Below are 20,212 nucleotides of genomic sequence, written 5' to 3' on the forward strand. Positions count from 1 at the left end.
GTGCCGCCCATCAGTGCCACCTATCAGTGCCACCTATCAGTGCCCATCAGTCCCATCTATCTGTGGTACCTATCAGTGCCCATCCGTGCCACTTATCCATGCCACCCATCCGTGCCATCTTATCTGTGCCCATCTTTGCCCATCAGTGCCGCCTTATCTGTGCCCATCGGTGCCGCCTTATCTGTGCCTATTAGTGCCGCCTTAACTATGCCTATCAGTGCCCACCAGTGCAGCCTATCAGTGCCCACCAATGCAGCCTATCAGTGCCCACCAATGCAGCCCATCAGTGCCCACCAATGCAGCCCATCAGTGCCCACCAATGCAGCCCATCAGTGCCCACCAATGCAGCCCATCAGTGCCCACCAATGCAGCCTATCAGTGCCCACCAATGCAGCCTATCAGTGCCGCCTTATCAGCGCACTTCAATGAAGGAGAAAAATGACCCGTTTGCAAAATTTTATAACAAACTATTAAAACATGATTTTTTTTTTTTTTGCATCTTTTTTTGTTTGTTTAGCAAAAAATAAAACTCCGAGCTGTAACTAAATACCACCAAAAGAAAGCTCTATTTGTGGGAAAAAAATGATAAAAATTTCATTTGGGTACAGTGTTGTATGCCCACGCAATTGTCATTCAAAGTGTATCAGCGCTGAAAGCTGAAAATTGGTCTGGGACTGAGGGGGGTTTAAGTGCCCAGTAAGCAAGTGGTTAAAATGGTAGCATCCCCTGTCCCAAAATACTCACCTGAACCCGATCTGGATCCAGCACTTTGCACGTCTCCCCTCTCTTGGCTCTCACAGGCTTGGCTGAGAGCAGCAGGGTAGAGCCAGGAGTGCTGGCGGGGGGGGACCCCAGAAGGGGACAGTTGGGGCAGCGCTGTGTAAAACCATTGAGCAGAGCTGGCAAGTATGACATGTTTATTATATTTTAAAAATAAACAAAGCTTTACAAATGACTTTAAATGACAGAAAGATGGAATGTTTAAATATTTTCTTATACAATAGTCATTTATTTGTAAGATTCTCTTAGTAACTTACAAATCTCGTTGAAGCAGGTCTATAAGAAGTCCATCAATGTTCTTCACAGAGCACAAGTGCCACACCATGCCTCCAAAATGCCGAGTCGACCGTAACAGGTCATACTTTCTTTGCTTGTCAATTTCCTCGAATGTTTGGTTCCTTATCTACAACACAGAAATTAAATATGCACAAACCTTCAGAAAGATTAATTTCTGCGTCACTTTAACCACAGACTGCCAGATCACTCACTAATCTAAATTGCCTTGATCACTAAATCCCTTCCATCAGATCGTGTTTGAGAGCTCTGCAACAAAACACAGAAAAGAGCGTTCTCTATTCCATGTAAAAAAAAAAAAAAAAAAAGGATCGGGCTGTTTATCTGGCGTCGCAGACATCTGTTAACATGGTGATAAATGTCCGAGAGGGAAACACCTTTCCCGCATTCGCGGGTTGCAGAGAAAAATAAATAAATAAATAAATATCGCTTGATTACCCCATCAACACAGTCAGTGTTGATGGGGACCCCTTCCATTGAGCTATTGTGTTCTTCAGGCGAGGGTGCAGGGGAAGCCGTCCCCGCCAAGAGAACAAAGCGATTATTGCTAGTGGAAATAACAGCCGTTCGCAATAATCGCATGTAAAATCTGACAGGCCCGTTGTACCAAAGTTGATCTATCGATCAACTTGGGTACATCCAGCTTGCCCATGTATGGTTTGACAGACAGAGTCTCAAGGAATTACTTGGTGAATTATAGGCCTACCTTCAGGTGTTGACACTGGTATAACCAATACAGGAAGTTGACTCCCCTATATAACCCCTCCTCCTTCCAGGAGCACTCAATTTTTGTAGCCAAGCAATATAAGTAATATACTCTCACCCCATAAAACAGAGGGGCGGGAGCTCTGTGTCCTATGATGTACTCCAAGAAAAGGATTTTACAGGTAAGCCGTTTTAAAAATCCTATTTTTTTTAACGTACATCATAGGACACAGAGTCTCAAGTAATTACTTGGTGGGATGTCCCATAGCAATGCTACTTGAGCCCGTAGGGTAACCCCCAGACCTGAGGACTTATACTGCTGCCTGCAGCACAATGCGCCCGAATGGCGATATCCTCACTCCATCTTACATGCACTTAATAAAATATTGCAAATGTATGTACTGAAGGCCAAGTCACGGCCTTGCAGACTTGAGACCTGGAGGCCTGGTGACGCACTGCCCAAGAAGCACCAACCGCTCTGGTAGAGTGCGCCTTAACTTGAAAAGGGGGAATCTTTCCCTTTAACCACTTGCCGACCGCCGCACGACGATGTACGTCGACAGAATGGCACGGGCAGGCATAAGGGCTTACATGTACGTCCTTGCCTGCCCGCCGGTCGGGGGCCCGATCGGGCCCCCGCCCGGTGCCTGCGGCGGTCGGTATTTGTTCGGGAGCGATCCCGGACGAGGGGACGGCCATTCATTCATGGCCACCCCCTCGCGATCGCTCCCGACGAATGAAAATGTCCCGTGACATCACTTCCTCTCCTGTAATGTAAACACAGGAGAGGAAGTGATGTATTCTCTCCTCCGTGTCGGTATTTTTCGTTCCGGCACCGAGGAGAGAGCATCGGTGAGTTGCACAAGCACTACACTACACAGTAGAACATGCCAGGCACACTCACACCCCCCCTTTAGCCCCCAATTACCCCTGCCCCCCCAGTCACAGTGACACCAATTGCTTTTTTTTTTTTTTTTTTTTGCATTGGTGTCATTTGTGACTGTAATAACTGTTAGGGCAGTTAGGGTTAGCCCCCTTTAGTTCTAATGTGCCCCCCTAACCCCCCCAATAAAGGTTTAACCCCGTGATCACCCCCCCCCTCGCCAGTGTCACTAAGGCTGGGTTCACATTGCAGCGGTTTATGAGAACGAATGTGATTCGCACCGCACTGCAAATCACATCCGATCTCTGTGCGATTCGAGTTCAGCCATACAGATAGTATGGCTGAATTCGTGTCGCACCCGCCGCAAATTCGCACGGGACCCTTTTTTTGGCCCGCAGCAGAATCGGATCGCATGGGTGTTCACACCATGCGATCCGAGTTTGCAGATCGCACTGCGATATGCGAACTGATCTGGGGGTGTCATTAACATTTCACTGACACTCCCAGCAGTTCGCATAGGGCAGTGTGAACTGCCGCCGGGAGGCATGCGATGCGGGAACCCGCCACGGATTCATGGCGTTCCCGCATCGCTCCAGTGTGAACCCAGCCTAATAAGCGATCATTTTTCTGATCGCTGTATTAGTGTCACAGGTGACGCTAGTTAGGCAGGTAGGTATTTAGGTTCGCCACAGCTTTTTATAGCGCCAGGGACCCCCATATACTACCGCATAAAGCCCCCTGATTTCCCCCTAGTTAACCCTTTCACCAGTGATCACCATATAACTGTTACAGGTGACGCTGGTTGGTTAGTTATTTTTTTATAGTTTCAGGGCACCCGCCATTTATTACCTAATAAAGGTTTAACCCCCTGATCACCCAGCGGGTGTCATTTGTGACTGTAATAACTGTTAGGGCAGTTAGGGTTAGCCCCCTTTAGTTCTAAGGTACCCCCCTAACCCCCCCAATAAAGGTTTAACCCCGTGATCACCCCCCGTCGCCAGTGTCACTAAGGCTGGGTTCACATTGCAGCGGTTTATGAGAACGGATGTGATTCGCACCGCACTGCAGTGCAAATCACATCCGATCTCTGTGCGATTCGAGTTCAGCCATACAGATAGTATGGCTGAATTCGTGTCGCACCCGCCGCAAACTCGCACGGGACCCTTTTTTTGGTCCGCAGCAGAATCGGATCGCATGGGTGTTCAGGGACCCCCATATACTACCGCATAAAGCCCCCTGATTGCCCCCTAGTTAACCCTTTCACCAGTGATCACCATATAACTGTTACAGGTGACGCTGGTTGGTTAGTTATTTTTTTTATAGTTTCAGGGCACCCGCCATTTATTACCTAGTCTCACTAGTGTACCCCTAAATTTAGGGGTGTCTACTTTCCAAAATGGGGTCATTTGGGGGGGGGGGGTTTGTGCCATCTTGGCATTTTATGGCCTTCAAAACTGTAACGCCCTTAGAAAGCCTGAAGGCGGTGCTTGGTTTTCGGGGCCCCGTACGCGGCTAGGCTCCCAAAAAGTCCCACATATGTGGTATCCCCGTACTCAGGAGAAGCAGCAGAATTTATTTTGGGGTGTCATTTCACATATGCCCATGGCATGCGTGAGCAATATATCATTTAGTGACAACTTTGTGAAAAAAAAAAAAAAAGTTTGTAATTTTCCTGCAACTTGTGGCAAAATATAAAATATTCCATGGACTCAACATGCCTCTCAGCAAATAGCTTGGGGTGTCTACTTTCTAAAATGGGGTCATCTGTGGGGGTTTTGTGCCATCTTGGCATTTTATGGCCTTCAAAACTGTAATAGGTAGTGAGGAGTGAAGTCAAATATTTACGCCCTTAGAAAGCCTGAAGGCAGTGCTTGGTTTTCGGGGCCCCGTACGTGGCTAGGCTCCCAAAAAGTCCCACATATGTGGTATCCCCGTACTCAGGAGAAGCAGCAGAATTTATTTTGGTGTGTCATTTCACATATGCCCATAGCATGTGTGAGCAATATATCATTTAGTGACAACTTTGTGAAAAAAAAATAAAAAAAAAATATTTTTTGTCATTATTCAATCGCTTGAGGCAAAAAAATAAAATATTCAATGGGCTCAACATGCCACTTATCAATTTCCTTAGGGTGTCTACTTTCCAAAATGGGGTCATTTGGGGGGGGGTTTGTACTGCCCTGCCATTTTAGCACCTCAAGAAATGAGATAGACAGTCGTAAACTAAAAGCTGCGTAAATTCCAGAAAACGTACCTTAGTTTGTAGATGTGACAACTTTTGCGCAAACCAATAAATATACAATTATTGACTTTTTTTTTTACCAAAGACATGTGGCTGAATACATTTTGGCCTAAATGTATGACTAAAATTGAGTTTATTGGATTTTTCTAATAACAAAAAGTAGAAAATATCATTTTTTTTCAAAATTTGCGGTCTTTTTACGTTTATATCGCAAAAAATAAAAATCGCAGAGGCAATCAAATACCATCAAAAGAAAGCTCTATTTGTGGGAAGAAAAGGACACAAATTTTGTTTTTGCATCGAGGTCCAGGTACCATCCTATGGCCTCAGTGGCGAGGATGGATCTGATTGTGGAGGTTTCTTTAAATCCAGCATGGATCCCTCCTGGAGCTCCGCAGAGCACATCTTCACTTGTGACCAACACCTTAGACACTGGCGAAAAAACTGAGGGCTCCTGGAAGGAGGAGGGGTTATATAGGGGAGTCAACTTCCTGTATTGGTTATACCAGTGTCAACACCTGAAGGTAGGCCTATAACCCACCAAGTAATTACTTGAGACTCTGTGTCCTATGATGTACGATAAAGAAATTCACTTGATTACTGCTTTTAAAATAAATACACATAAGCAACAAAGTGTTTTTGTGCATCTACCTGGTGTCCAGCTCTAACTTTAGATTATACTCATTTACTGTAAATGAAGACTGAATCTGTTCAGTCATAGATGCTGATCAGTTCCTATGCTACTGTATTAGGCAGAGACATTTATTCTCATTTTGTATTATGTGTATTTAAGAACTATAAGCTACAGTGCCTAAAACCAATCTGTTCTGAAATAATATTCTTGTACAATATAATGGTGATAAAATTTCCTGTGCTAAAGATCACAAGCTGAAAATCAAGGTACAAGGAGGTCTCAATGAGTACTTACCGCTATATATTCACTGGAATCGGGCTCAAACTGGATAATACAGCGGTTCAGGAGCTCTTCATGTCGATCCAACTTAAACAAATGCTGCAAGGAACAAGGAAGACATCACACCCCAGTTCTGGCACTCAGCAGGGATTCTCTCATTTAACCACTTGCCGACCGCCGCACGCCGATGTACGTCGGCAGAATGGCACGGGCAGGCATAAGGGCTTACATGTACGTCCTTGCCTGCCCGCCGGTCGGGGGCCCGATCGGGCCCCCGCCCGGTGCCTGCGGCGGTCGGTATTCGTTCGGGAGCGATCCTGGACGAGGGGACGGCCATTCATTCATGGCCACCCCCTCTCGATCGCTCCCGGCGAATGAAAATGTCCGGTGACATCACTTCCTCTCCTGTAATGTAAACACAGGAGAGGAAGTGATGTATTCTCTCCTCCGTGTCGGTAGTTTTCGTTCCGGCACCGAGGAGAGAGGTTCGGTGAGTTGCACCAACACACCACACATACAGTAGAACATGCCAGGCACACTCACACCCCCCCTTTACCCCCCGATCACCCCCCCAATTACCCCTGCCCCCCCAGTCACAGTGACACCAATTGCTTTTTTTTTTTTTTTTGCATTGGTGTCATTTGTGACTGTAGTAACTGTTAGGGCAGTTAGGGTTAGCCCCCTTTAGTTCTAATGTGCCCCCCTAACCCCCCCAATAAAGGTTTAACCCCGTGATCACCCCCCGTCGCCAGTGTCACTAAGGCTGGGTTCACATTGCAGCGGTTTATGAGAACGAATGTGATTCGCACCGCACTGCAGTGCAAATCACATCCGATCTCTGTGCGATTCGAGTTCAGCCATACAGGTAGTATGGCTGAATTCGTGTCGCACCCGCCGCAAATTCGCACGGGACCCTTTTTTTGGCCCGCAGCAGAATCGGATCGCATGGGTGTTCACACCATGCTATCCGAGTTTGCAGATCGCACTGCGATATGCAAACTGATCTGGGGGTGTCATTAACATTTCACTGACACTCCCAGCAGTTCGCATAGGGCAGTGTGAACTGCCGCCGGGAGGCATGTGATGCGGGAACCCGCCGCGCATTCGTGGCGTTCCCGCATCGCTCCAGTGTGAACCCAGCCTAATAAGCGATCGTTTTTCTGATCACTGTATTAGTGTCACAGGTGACGCTAGTTAGGCAGGTAGGTATTTAGGTTCGCCGCAGCTTTTTATAGCGCCAGGGACCCCCATATACTACCGCATAAAGCCCCCTGATTGCCCCCTAGTTAACCCTTTCACCAGTGATCACCATATAACTGTTACAGGTGACGCTGGTTGGTTAGTTATTTTTTTAATAGTTTCAGGGCACCCGCCATTTATTACCTAGTCTCACTAGTGTACCCCTAAATTTAGGGGTGTCTACTTTCCAAAATGGGATCATTTGGGGGGGGTTTGTGCCATCTTGGCATTTTATGGCCTTCAAAACTGTAACGCCCTTAGAAAGCCTGAAGGCGGTGCTTGGTTTTCGGGGCCCCGTACGCGGCTAGGCTCCCAAAAAGTCCCACATATGTGGTATCCCCGTACTCAGGAGAAGCAGCAGAATTTATTTTGGGGTGTCATTTCACATATGCCCATGGCATGCGTGAGCAATATATCATTTAGTGACAACTTTGTGAAAAAAAAAAAAAAAAAAAAAAAAAAAGTTTGTAATTTTCCCGCAACTTGTGGCAAAATATAAAATATTCCATGGACTCAACATGCCTCTCAGCAAATAGCTTGGGGTGTCTACTTTCTAAAATGGGGTCATTTGTGGGGGTTTTGTGCCATCTTGGCATTTTATGGCCTTCAAAACTGTAATAGGTAGTGAGGAGTGAAGTCAAATATTTACGCCCTTAGAAAACCTGAAGGCGGTTCTTGGCTTTCGGGGCCCCGTACGCGGCTAGGCTCCCAAAAAGTCCCACATATGTGGTATCCCCGTACTCAGGAGAAGCAGCAGAATTTATTTTGGGGTGTCATTTCACATATGCCCATAGCATGTGTGAGCAATATATCATTTAGTGACAACTTTGTGTAAAAAAAAAAAAAAAATTTTTTTTTGTCATTATTCAATCGCTTGAGGCAAAAAAATAAAATATTCAATGGGCTCAACATGCCACTTATCAATTTCCTTAGGGTGTCTACTTTCCAAAATGGGGTCATTTGGGGGGGTTTTGTACTGCCCTGCCATTTTAGCACCTCAAGAAATGAGATAGGCAGTCGTAAACTAAAAGCTGCGTAAATTCCAGAAAACGTACCTTAGTTTGTAGATGTGACAACTTTTGCGCAAACCAATAAATATACAATTATTGACTTTTTTTTTACCAAAGACATGTGGCTGAATACATTTTGGCCTAAATGTATGACTAAAATTGAGTTTATTGGATTTTTCTAATAACAAAAAGTAGAAAATATTTTTTTTCAAAATTTGCGGTCTTTTTACGTTTATATCGCAAAAAATAAAAATCGCAGAGGCAATCAAATACCATCAAAAGAAAGCTCTATTTGTGGGAAGAAAAGGACGCAAATTTTGTTTGGGTACAACATTGCATGACCGCGCAATTACCAGTTAAAGCAGCGCAGTGCCAAATTGTAAAAAGACCTCTGGTCATTTACCAGCAAAATGGTCCGGTCTGAAGGTGGTTAAAATGTGTCATTTACCTGAATATTTTCCTTTTTGAACACAGGTGGAGGAGCCAATTTCCGACCTTTGCGGGGAAAATAAACCTGGATCATTCGGTCTCTCTCTTCCCAGGTGGCTTTCCGCAAAACACCATTTGGCTCTCGCACCACAATAAACCTTTCCTACGATCAAACAAACACATAGAAATCTTTAGTAAAACTCCAGCCATAAAAAACAAACAAACAAAAAAAAAAAACATACACACAAAATACATAGGATTAGTCGATTAGACAAAAATGCGAAAACCAACTTTTGCTACAATATTCAACTTGAATTCAGAGTTTTTTCTACAGCTAAGGGCTCATGCACACAGGATATTTTTACAGCTGCTTTTGGGGGATTATTTTTTTTTTTTAATCTGCCTCTATAAGCCCCTCCATGTTATCCTATGTGTCATTGCACACATAAACTGTCAGAGGCGTTTGGAGGATTAAGGGCAATAGAGAGAAAAAACAAACAAAAAAAAAAAAAAAAAAAAAAAAAAACAACGACAACCTGTGCTTCCAGGAGCAGGAAAAACAAACCCCAACCCCCCCCCCCCCCAAAAAAAAACTTGCCAAAAACACATCAAGTCGTGTTTAGCCACGCTTGACGTTTGTTACGTTATAAAAAAAAAAAAGAGTGTTTTTAATTAAAAGAATGCCCAAAAACGCGGGATAACGCGCAATAACGATAACGTATAAAACACAGATAAACGCTTTTAGCGCTGGCATTTTTTAAAGGGTCCTGGGTGCATGAACCCTAAATGTCCTCAGTTTGATGCCAGCATCATTTAACCGACTTTCTTTGAGCCCAGGGTGCCCTGGACAGTAAAATGAGAAGCAACCCATAAACTGCATTCATTTAAAATATTATATATATATTTATTATACTGTACTCTAAGGAATGTAAAAATACTTTCAGTGGGGCTGGCCCAATAATGCAAGGGTTAAATGCTTGTTTACCTCTAGGGCATGGGTGTCCAACCAGCAGCCCTCCCGTTTTTTTGCAGAACTACAAGTCCCATTATTTCTCTGCCTTTGGGAGTATTGCTTGCAACTGTCAGCCTTGTAATGCCTTATGGGTCCTGTAGTTCTGCAACAGCTGGAAGGCTGCAGGTTCGACATCCATGCTCTAGCAGGGATCTCAAAAACTATAGCCCTCCAGCTGCTGTGGAACTACATGTCCCATGAGGCATTGTAAAACACTGACATTCACAGACATGACCAGGCATGATGGGAATTGTAGTTCCTGAACAACTGGAGGGCTATAGTTTGGAGACTCCTGCTTTAGGGGAACAGCCAATTTACTGACTGATCCTTCGCTCATGCAGACTTCTCCTTGCCGGTCCCTGCAGCCTCTTCTCATCTATGTTCTGCCAGTCAGATGTCCCTGACGACATCAAGACTGATGCAGAGTCCATAGCCCTGCACTAAATGTGAGAACACAGAGAAACAGTGTATGGGGAGAGCTATCTGCCAGGGAAGGGAAAAATTAGGGAAAACCGTTTGTGTCCCTTGGACCTAAACAAGCATTTAACTCTTGTAGTGTGTTGACAGCCCCACTGCAAGGAAACATTTTTTACTTTTCTGGAGTTAGGCTTTAACCACTTTCAGACCGGACCATTTTGCTGGTAAATGACCAGAGGTCTTTTTACAATTTGGCACTGCGCTGCTTTAACTGGTAATTGCGCGGTCATGCAATGTTGTACCCAAACAAAATTTGCGTCCTTTTCTTCCCACAAATAGAGCTTTCTTTTGATGGTATTTGATTGCCTCTGCAATTTTTATTTTTTGCGATATAAACGTAAAAAGACCGCAAATTTTGAAAAAAAATGATATTTTCTATTTTGTTATTAGAAAAATCCAATAAACTCAATTTTAGTCATACATTTAGGCCAAAATGTATTCAGCCACATGTCTTTGGTAAAAAAAAAGTCAATAATTGTATATTTATTGGTTTGCGCAAAAGTTGTCACATCTACAAACTAAGGTACGTTTTCTGGAATTTACGCAGCTTTTAGTTTACGACTGCCTATCTCATTTCTTGAGGTGCTAAAATGGCAGGGCAGTACAAAATCCCCCCAAATGACCCCATTTTGGAAAGTAGACCCCCCAAGGAAATTGATAAGTGGCATGTTGAGCACATTGAATATTTTATTTTTTTGCCTCAAGCGATTGAATAATGACAAAAAATATATATATATTTTTTTTTTTTTTTTTTTTTTTTTACACAAAGTTGTCACTAAATGATATATTACTCACACATGCTATGGGCATATGTGAAATGACACCCCAAAATAAATTCTGCTGCTTCTCCTGAGTACGGGGATACCACATATGTGGGACTTTTTGGGAGCCTAGCCGCGTACGGGGCCCCGAAAACCAAGCACCGCCTTCAGGCTTTCTAAGGGCGTAAATATTTGACTTCACTCCTCACTACCTATTACAGTTTTGAAGGCCATAAAATGCCAAGATGGCACAAAACCCCCACAAATGACCCCATTTTAGAAAGTAGACACCCCAAGCTATTTGCTGAGAGGCATGTTGAGTCCATGGAATATTTTATATTTTGCCACAAGTTGCGGGAAAATTACAAACTTTTTTTTATTTTTTTTTCACAAAGTTGTCACTAAATGATATATTGCTCACGCATGCCATGGGCATATGTGAAATGACACCCCAAAATAAATTCTGCTGCTTCTCCTGAGTACGGGGATACCACATATGTGGGACTTTTTGGGAGCCTAGCCGCGTACGGGGCCCCGAAAACCAAGCACCGCCTTCAGGCTTTCTAAGGGCGTTACAGTTTTGAAGGCCATAAAATGCCAAGATGGCACAAACCCCCCCCAAATGATCCCATTTTGGAAAGTAGACACCCCTAAATTTAGGGGTACACTAGTGAGACTAGGTAATAAATGGAGGGTGCCCTGAAACTATAAAAAAATAACTAACCAACCAGCGTCACCTGTAACAGTTATATGGTGATCACTGGTGAAAGGGTTAACTAGGGGGCAATCAGGGGGCTTTATGCGGTAGTATATGGGGGTCCCTGGCGCTATAAAAAGCTGCGGCGAACCTAAATACCTACCTGCCTAACTAGCGTCACCTGTGACACTAATACAGCGATCAGAAAAACGATCGCTTATTAGGCTGGGTTCACACTGGAGCGATGCGGGAACGCCACGAATGCGCGGCTTGTTCCCGCATCACATGCCTCCCGGCGGCAGTTCACACTGCCCTATGCGAACTGCTGGGAGTGTCAGTGAAATGTTAATGACACCCCCAGATCAGTTCGCATATCGCAGTGCGATCTGCAAACTTGGATCGCATGGTGTGAACACCCATGCGATCCAATTCTGCTGCGGACCAAAAAAGGGTCCCGTGCGAGTTTGCGGCGGGTGCGACGCGAATTCAGCCATACTATCTGTATGGCTGAACTTGAATCGCACAGAGATCGGATGTGATTTGCACTGCAGTGCGGTGCGAATCACATCCGTTCTCATAAACCGCTGCAATGTGAACCCAGCCTTAGTGACACTGGTGACGGGGGGTGATCACGGGGTTAAACCTTTATTGTAAACCCCCATATAATTTGACTTATGCCTATAGCATGTGTGAGCAATATATCATTTAGTGACAACTTTGTGCAAAAAAAAAAAAAAAAAAAATTGTAATATTCCTGCAACTTGTGGCAAAATATAAAATATTTCATGGAATCAACATGCCTCCCAGTAAATAGCTTGGGGTGCCTACTTTCCAAAATGGGGTCATTTGGGGGGGGGGGGGGTTTGTGTTATTTTGGCATTTTATGGCCTTCGAAACTGTGATAGGTAGTGAGGAGTGAAATCAAAAATTTGCACCCTTAGATACCCTGAAGGCAGCGATTGGTTTTTGGGGTGCCGTACGCGGCTAGACTCCCAAAAAGTCCCACATATGTGGTATCCCCGTACTCAGGAGAAGGAGCAGAATATATTTTGGGGTGCAATTCCACATATAACTATGGCATGTGTGAGCAATATATCATTTAGTGACAACTTTTTGTAAACTTTTCTTTTTTTTTTTTTGTGTCATTATTCAATCACTTGGGACAAAAAATAAATAAAAAATATTCAATGGACTCAACATGCCTCTCAGAAATTTCCTTGGGGTGTCTACTTTCCAAAATGGGGTCATTTGGGGGGGGGGGTTGTACTGCCCTGCCATTTTAGCACCTCAAGAAATGAGATAGGCAGTCATAAATTAAAAGCTGTGTAAATTCCAGAAAATGTACTCTAGTTTGTAGACGCTATAACTTTTGCGCAAACCAAAAAATATACGTTTATTGACATTTTTTTTACTAAAGACATGTGGCTGAATACATTTTGCCGTAAATGTATGACTAAAATTGAGTTTATTCGATTTTTCTTATAACAAAAAGTAGAAAATCTTTTTTTCTCAAAATTTTCGGTCTTTTTCCATTTATATTGCAAAAAATAAAAATCGCAGAGGCAATCAAATACCACCAAAAGAAAGCTCTATTTGTGGGAAGAAAAGGACGCAAATTTCGTTTTGGTACAACATTGCGTGACCGCGCAATTACCAGTTAAAGCAGTGCAGTGCCAAATTGTAAAAAGACCTCTGGTCCTTAGGCTGTTAATTGGTCCGGGGCTGAAGTGGTTAAAGCACAACAAAACAAGTCATGTGCAAAATAGTCTGGTGATTCATAACTCTAGCTGGAAACGGACCTTTGTGTTCTTACAAAATATCTGAGGTTCATGTGTTTTAAAAGTACCCATTGTATTCTATAAAATATATTCAGAGGGACCTGTTCTAAGGCAAGTGAATAACTCATTAAAGCCCAACTAAAGGCATTTTTTTTTTTTTTGGCTTGGGAAGATAAAACCTACTGACATTTTTTTTTTATAGCTCTCCATGATCCTGTTGGAGAAACTTCACCACTCACTGTGACAGGAGAACCAAACATGAGTGGATCAGTCGTCACTGGGACAAGACACAGACAGTTACATCCTGACACAGGTTCCAAGCCTTTCCTATTTCACAAAAAAAAAAAAAAGGTGATTTGTTGCAAGCCATGTCCCTATTCTTGACACTTCCTCTCTCTGAAGGGGATACAGACCACAAATAACATCTGACAGGTGTTCTGACTGTTGATCTTGCCAGAAAGTGAGCTGATAACTGTGTGCTCTCTTGCCTGTTACATTGTTCTTAGTCAGCTCTGAGGACTACAGAACCACACCCCTCTATGTAATATCTTGTTTCTTTTCTTCTGAAAACAGAAGGGTTAGGGAGTATTGTCACTCTAAGACAGGAAGTGTGTTAATCACCATGTGACCAAAAAAAAAAAGGGGGGGGGGGAGCTTGATAAAAAGAAGATAACGCAGCCACACCATCTAACATATAAGCTGCAATATATTTTATTTTAGAGTTTAGTGAACCAAGTCAGCCCTCATGCTGCTTCAGCCTGGCAGTATACTCACTTGGTGTGGTGTGCTGTAAGTTATATCTGTGAACACATATTTGGCAGTATCTGTACCAGAAAGAATCTCATCCACAGTCAGGGTTTCATTTATTGCTGGCCGTTCCTCCAATATAGGTGGCATCTCCAAGGGCTTCATTGCAGCCTCTGTAGCTTTCTGAATGGCCTATGTGACAGGATAAAAAGTAAACTGTTAGCACACCCCGGCTCCTTCAATACACTCTGAGCAAATTAGGGCTGCAGCCATAACCCTAGTACCAATTTTTCAGTTGGTCATTGGCAGTCTTGTAAAAGTTATCTAGACAGCTTTACAGCTGCCCAATTACTCAGAAGGTTCCCAATACACCCCCCCCCCCCCCCCCCACAGTGGTTCATGGGCTCACACCAAGGGAGCCCAAGCCTGCATTCAGTGGTCAGGACAGCTGCCAACAGAGATTTTTTACCCTTTGCGATAGCAAAAAAGTTAAAATTATTTTTTTTTTTAAAAAGTGTAAAAAAATATAAACAACATTTTAAAGCCCGCCATCCTGCCACGCATACACGCAAATTAAACGTGGGTCTGGCACATGGTGATTACACCACCCACGTGAGGTATCGCTGTGAACATCACAGCGAAAGCAATAATTCTAGGGCCATATTTCATGGTATCTATTTATTTGATGCAACATCATCTTTTATATTTTACCAAAAAAAAATAAAAAAAAATTGGGTATTACATTGCGTTTGTGTGCCCTAAAGTTAATTCATGTGTACTTTTTCCAGAAAAATGTGTGTCTGATAAATGGCTGCCCAAATGATATGTAACAAATTGCAATAGCCACTATTATCCAGGGCATCTGCTTTAAAAAACACATACCCACATACATATATATATTCTAAGTAATTTTCGATTACAAAATTAGATTTAACATGTGTGCAAATTTTTTTTCAATTGCCCTAGTGGGCAAGCAGTTAAAAGCCTTTAAAGCCAACAATGACACAATGAACACTGACAGTAGGATTATAGTTAGGCCTGAACACACTACAATACATTAATGGCTGTCTTATGCATAGTACATACTGCAGCACAATAATGACATAAAAAAAAAAAAAAAATCACTGGGATGCGTATGTGCCCACAGTTCTAGAGCTGTGCTGTGCTCAGCCCCTTCAGTAAAGTAAAAGACTTACTACACCCGGTTTTCATGAAGTCAGCACTGCGAGGGGCTTTCATTCCTACACATACCTGTTCATATTGTTCTTGGGTCATTAACTTGTATGTGGGTGGTTTACTGTCTTGCTTCACTGGCTGAAAAATTTTCTCCAGATCCAGACCAGTCATTTTCCTCAGTATGCTCTGTACTTCTGGATCTGTAAACCCGGGAGGTCTGCTCACTGAACTGCTGGCTGATGAAGAGAAAAACATAATGTCACAATTCTGGATGACGTCACACACTTTGCACGGGTAATAAGGAGCTCTACAGAACAGTCCTTGTGGTCAAAGGGCTTGTTCTCACATGTGGCAGTTGTTGCCACCCCTCTGAAAAGCGATTTCTGGTGGTAACCTTTTCACAGGGTGTTTGACAGGAGGAGATATGTCAATCCCCATTACCTGTTTTAACCCTAAGAAGGCTGAACCACATGCCTTGCGGTTGGGTCTCATTGACAGCAGTGGTACTGCTCACTAAATGCTACAGACTGTCATTTTTTGCTGCACAATGTGTACAGCACTGAGCAGCTGCATGCCTTTCTTCAGGTGCCCAGTAAGGGGGCAGTAAAACTATGGCTCCGCCACCTGCTTTTAGCTGTCTAGGGAGTTCTATATATAAATCTCCCACAAAGAGAAATAAAAAAAAGTTAAGGACACTTTTTTTTTTATTTTTTTTTTTAGGTAAGCTGAGTGAATGGAACCATACAATGACTTTGTTCAGACCCGTTCTGCCTGCATCTGCCCCAAACTATGTGCAGGCAACCTATAGAGGAGGGTGCCGCAGCTGCACAGACTCATCTGCACGTCAAAGTCTGAAACAAAGAAACAAACAAAAAGCTGACAGGGGTTATAACCCTCCCTTACTCTATCCAAAATATAAAAAAAGTTTTAGCTACACTTTAACCACTTGGCTACTGGGCACTTACACCCCCTTCCTGTCCAGGCCAATTTTCAGCACTGTCACACTTTGAATGACAATTGCACGGTCATGCAATACTGTACCTACACAAAGTTTTTATCATTTTTTCACACAGAGCTTTCTTTTGGTGGTATTTAACCACTTCCCGTCTGGCCTATAGCAGAATGACAGCCGGGCGGTGGTTCCGTTATCCTGACTGAGCGTCATAAGACGTCCTGCAGGATAACAGCCGCCGCGTGCCCGTGGGGGCGTGCATCGCGGCGAACGGTGGTGTGGTGCGTCAGTCTGACACACCTCTACACTGATCTCGGGAAAGAGCCTCCGGCGGAGGCTCTTTACCACGTGATCAGCCGTGTCCAATCACGGCTGATCACGATGTAAACAGGAAGAGCCATCGATCGGCTTTTATTCACTCGCGTCTAAGAGACGCGAGTAGAGGAGAGCCGATCGGTGGCTCTCCTAAGGGGGGGGGATAGGGTCTGTGCTGATTGTTTATCAGCACAGCCCCCCCCTCTGATGCCCACTTTAGACTGCCAGGACCACCAGGGAAGCACATAACATGTGGATGGTCAGGTACATCGCCCATAGCCATCCACATGTGCCAACATATGCCCAATCTATGGCAATCAGTGCCCACAAATGGGCACTGACTGGCACCATTATGAAAAGAAAAAAATTCAGTGATGCCCAGCAATGCCACCCATCAGTCTCTTCGGTGCCACCTATCAGTGCCCATCCATAAGTAACCATCAGTGCTGCCTACGAGTGCCACCTCACTGGTGCTCATCAGTGCCCGTCATTGAAGAAGAAAACATACTTATTTACAAAAACTTAAAACAAAGAAATTTTTTTTTTTATCAAAATCTCCGGCCTTTTTTTATTTGTTGCGCAAAAAATAAAAACCGCAGAGGTGATCAAATACCACCAAAAGAAATCTCTATTTGTGGGAGCAAAATGATAAAAAAAATTGATATGGGTACAGTGTAGCATGACCGCGCAATTGTCATTCAAATTGCAACAGCGCTGCTGAAAATTGCCTTGGGCGGGAAGGTGTATAAGTGCCTGGTATTAAAGTGGTTAATCACCATTGTTTTTTTTATTTTTTGCTAAACAGAAAAAGGCCAAAAATAAAAAAAAACAACCCAAAAACATTCAAAGTTTATTATAAATTTTGGAAACGGTTTGGACTACACTGATAAGTGCCCTAATTTTTCAGTGTACATGTCCCTTTTAGGCCCCTTTCACATGGAGCAGATCCATTTTGACGGACTCCGCTAGCTCAGCTGGGATTGAGTCATTGATTGCCGCTGAGCTGGCGTATGACAGTCCGTCTCTGCTTACTGTGCAGGGATGGATCTGTCGAGCTCCACTGTCCTCTTTGGTGAGAACAAATGAAAACGGACAGCCTGTCTGTTTTTATCTGATCTGCTGGACGGATGGGGAACCTATCGCCATTCATTTGTTTTGAGTGGATCTTGATGGATCGGATGGCAGACGGGTGTAAGAGGACACATCTCCGCTGATATACACCTGCCCATAGAAGTAAATGGGTGGCCCGCTCGGATCATGTGAAAGGGGCCTTAGAGAAGTCGGTTATTGGCACTCTTCTCATGCATGTCAGCATGAGGAAAAGAGTTCCAATAACCAGCTTCTATTTACATCCGTGATTAGCTGTGATTGGACACAGCTGATCATGGGGTAAAGAGCCGCTTATTGGCTCTTTACCCTGATCTGTGATCAGCAGTGTCCCCTAGACACTGATCACAGAGCACGCTGCCTGTGCCTATAAGCGGGCACAATCATGGGAGGCTGTCAAATGATGGCCTCCAAGAACTAGCCAAAATAAGAAAAGGCTGCACCTCACTTAATGATTAAGCACATTTCTGTTGGGTAAAAACGTGTATCTACCTTGACCACTGCTGGTGTCATTTTGGATATTTTCATATTCCAATAAACTTTAAGAGGAAGTAAAGCCTGATGAGTTTACTTCCTCTTTGATTCCCTGCAAAGGTAAAGCATAATGGACTACTATGCATCGCATAGTAGCCCATTATGTGTCACTTACCTGACACAGGAGCCAGCGATGTCACCGCTGTCCCCTGTAGTCCGGAGCATCCATCTTCTCGGTGGGTCTCGCTCCTCCGCCGCTGTCATTCGACGAAGCCGCGATGACGCCACTCCCGTGCATGTGCATGGAGCCGCCACTCGCGGCATATCGCCGTTGACAGCGGCACGCTCAGTGCGCCTGCGCGCCGCTGTCTACGGTGCATGCGCCGTAGACAGCGGTGTCTGTCTTTCGGCAAATATCTCCTAAACCGTGTAGGTTAAAGAGATATTTCTTGGACCTACAGGTAAGCCTTAATTTAGGCTTACCTGTAGGTCAAAGTGGTTTGTAAGGGTTTACTGCCACTTTAACTTGGAGCCCACATGAGGTGCAAGCTTTTCTTATTTTGACAATTTACCACAGAGGCGAGCCAGGGCTAGCAGTGTGTGTGTATGTGTTTGATATGCGCGCATCATTTACACCTGGAGCAGTGAGTTATTTTCATTTGGTCCAAGAACTAGCCATCCGCACTGTAGCGGTCATTTTGCTATAGTGCGGTCAGCAAGTCCTTAATGCATACTTTAGTAATAAAAAAAGAAAAAAGAAAATCAGCAGAAAGGATGTTATTTCCTATCAGTGTGATGGGTTTGCTGTGCTGCCGGCCCCTGGTTTAGTAGTAATCGTCCTCCTTTGATGCTCTCCATACTATAATCTTCTGGTGTGGCAGAGATTAAAGTGGTAGTAAACAAAAAATAAATAAACGTTTCCCCCAAAAAATAACAGCATAATGTGCTAGTATGCATTACATACCTTAGAACAAAGCCCTTAAGCGGCACGCTGTCACCCGCTGACAGGGTCTCCATCTTCACCCAGGCTTCGGAGGTTTGACTGGCCAAGTTGCAATGATGTCACGACCATGGCATGGTTGTCAATAGATGGCACGCCTTCCATTGAGTGCACACGCCCTGGTGATGTCACCAGCTGCTACTCTAGTAAATATCTCCTAAACAGTGCACGTTTAGGAGATATTTACTGTACCTACCGGTAAGCTATAGATACAAGTAAATGATGCTGCTTCCCTTTATATATCCCATATGGGGGATCTTCAACATATTGTTCAATATGGACTTTCACTACTAATGCGTGTTTGTACACAGAATGTTATGAAATATTTGAGCAGCACAGCACTTTATTTATATGGCATGAGTTTTTTTATATATGCATTTATAATATTTATAGTGGCACTATACACAGATTTTGGATATTGATTACTTAACTATTAAATAAACAATGATGATTTACTAAGGGTCTGTCATCAAGAGTGCCCACCTATACCCGCCCTTCCACCCCCCTCATCCATTCATGGATCCCACATTGCATCTTCTGTGACTGAAATAGAATCTATGCATGAGGGGCGGGGCTATCAGTCATCATCCAATCACAGCTGGTGTCTCATTCATGGACGCTGTGTGTTGGAGTACACTGTGTGACTGGGGACTTCCTCACTCCCAAGCATCCCTAGAGTGTCAGCTCTTCAGGTCACATATACAGACACTGAAATAGATGTCACTTCCCCCTCCCGTCTATGACAATAAATGACAGTTCCGGTGTCACAATGCTGCATGTCTGCCTCTACAGGTGAATGAGCCCCATTTGTGAGCCCTGCCTCTCCTGTGACTGGAGGACTCACCTCCAGCACACAGCATCCTCCGGACACTCGTCCTCTCCGGGTGAAGCCTCCTCAGCAGACATGCTATGCGGGCAGCCATCTCTGCAGTGACCCCGTCGTGTGGGGAGGACAGCTGCAATGCATGCCGGGTCATGTAGTCTACTGCCGATAGACGATAATTGCGCCTGCGCATTTCTGCAAAGAGTGTTTCGTCAAATTAGGCGACCCGTCAGAATGTGTAACGGAAGTGACGTTCCGTCACCGCCATCTTGCTACACCCCGCATTCCCTCAAATAGTAAAGTTACACTGAGAAGGAGGAAAGCAGACAACTTGTTACACCCACTGGAGTTTTGCAATTTACACTTATTTTTAACAGCAAAGTGATTTTATATAGTGA

General features: G+C 44.1%; 1 protein-coding gene across 1 annotated transcript in view; it reads right to left on the minus strand.

The window, feature by feature from the left end:
- MRPS22 (mitochondrial ribosomal protein S22) overlaps positions 1-19,993 on the minus strand; it is a 31,371-nt gene extending 11,378 nt beyond the window's left edge. The window contains exons 1-6 of the mRNA XM_077488317.1: positions 19,836-19,993; positions 15,219-15,379; positions 13,995-14,159; positions 8,515-8,658; positions 5,833-5,916; positions 1,038-1,183 (exon numbers count right to left, since the gene is read on the minus strand). Of these exons, the coding sequence (XP_077344443.1) occupies positions 1,038-1,183; positions 5,833-5,916; positions 8,515-8,658; positions 13,995-14,159; positions 15,219-15,379; positions 19,836-19,968 (833 nt within the window). The 5' untranslated portion in view covers positions 19,969-19,993. The remainder of the gene's footprint in view (positions 1-1,037; positions 1,184-5,832; positions 5,917-8,514; positions 8,659-13,994; positions 14,160-15,218; positions 15,380-19,835) is intronic.
- Between the last annotated feature and the right edge of the window lie 219 nt (positions 19,994-20,212).

Source organism: Lithobates pipiens, unplaced genomic scaffold, assembly GCF_037356315.1.
Source record: "Lithobates pipiens isolate NorthernLeopardFrog02 unplaced genomic scaffold, aLitPip1_a1.2 Scaffold_18, whole genome shotgun sequence".
NCBI lineage: Eukaryota > Metazoa > Chordata > Amphibia > Anura > Ranidae > Lithobates > Lithobates pipiens.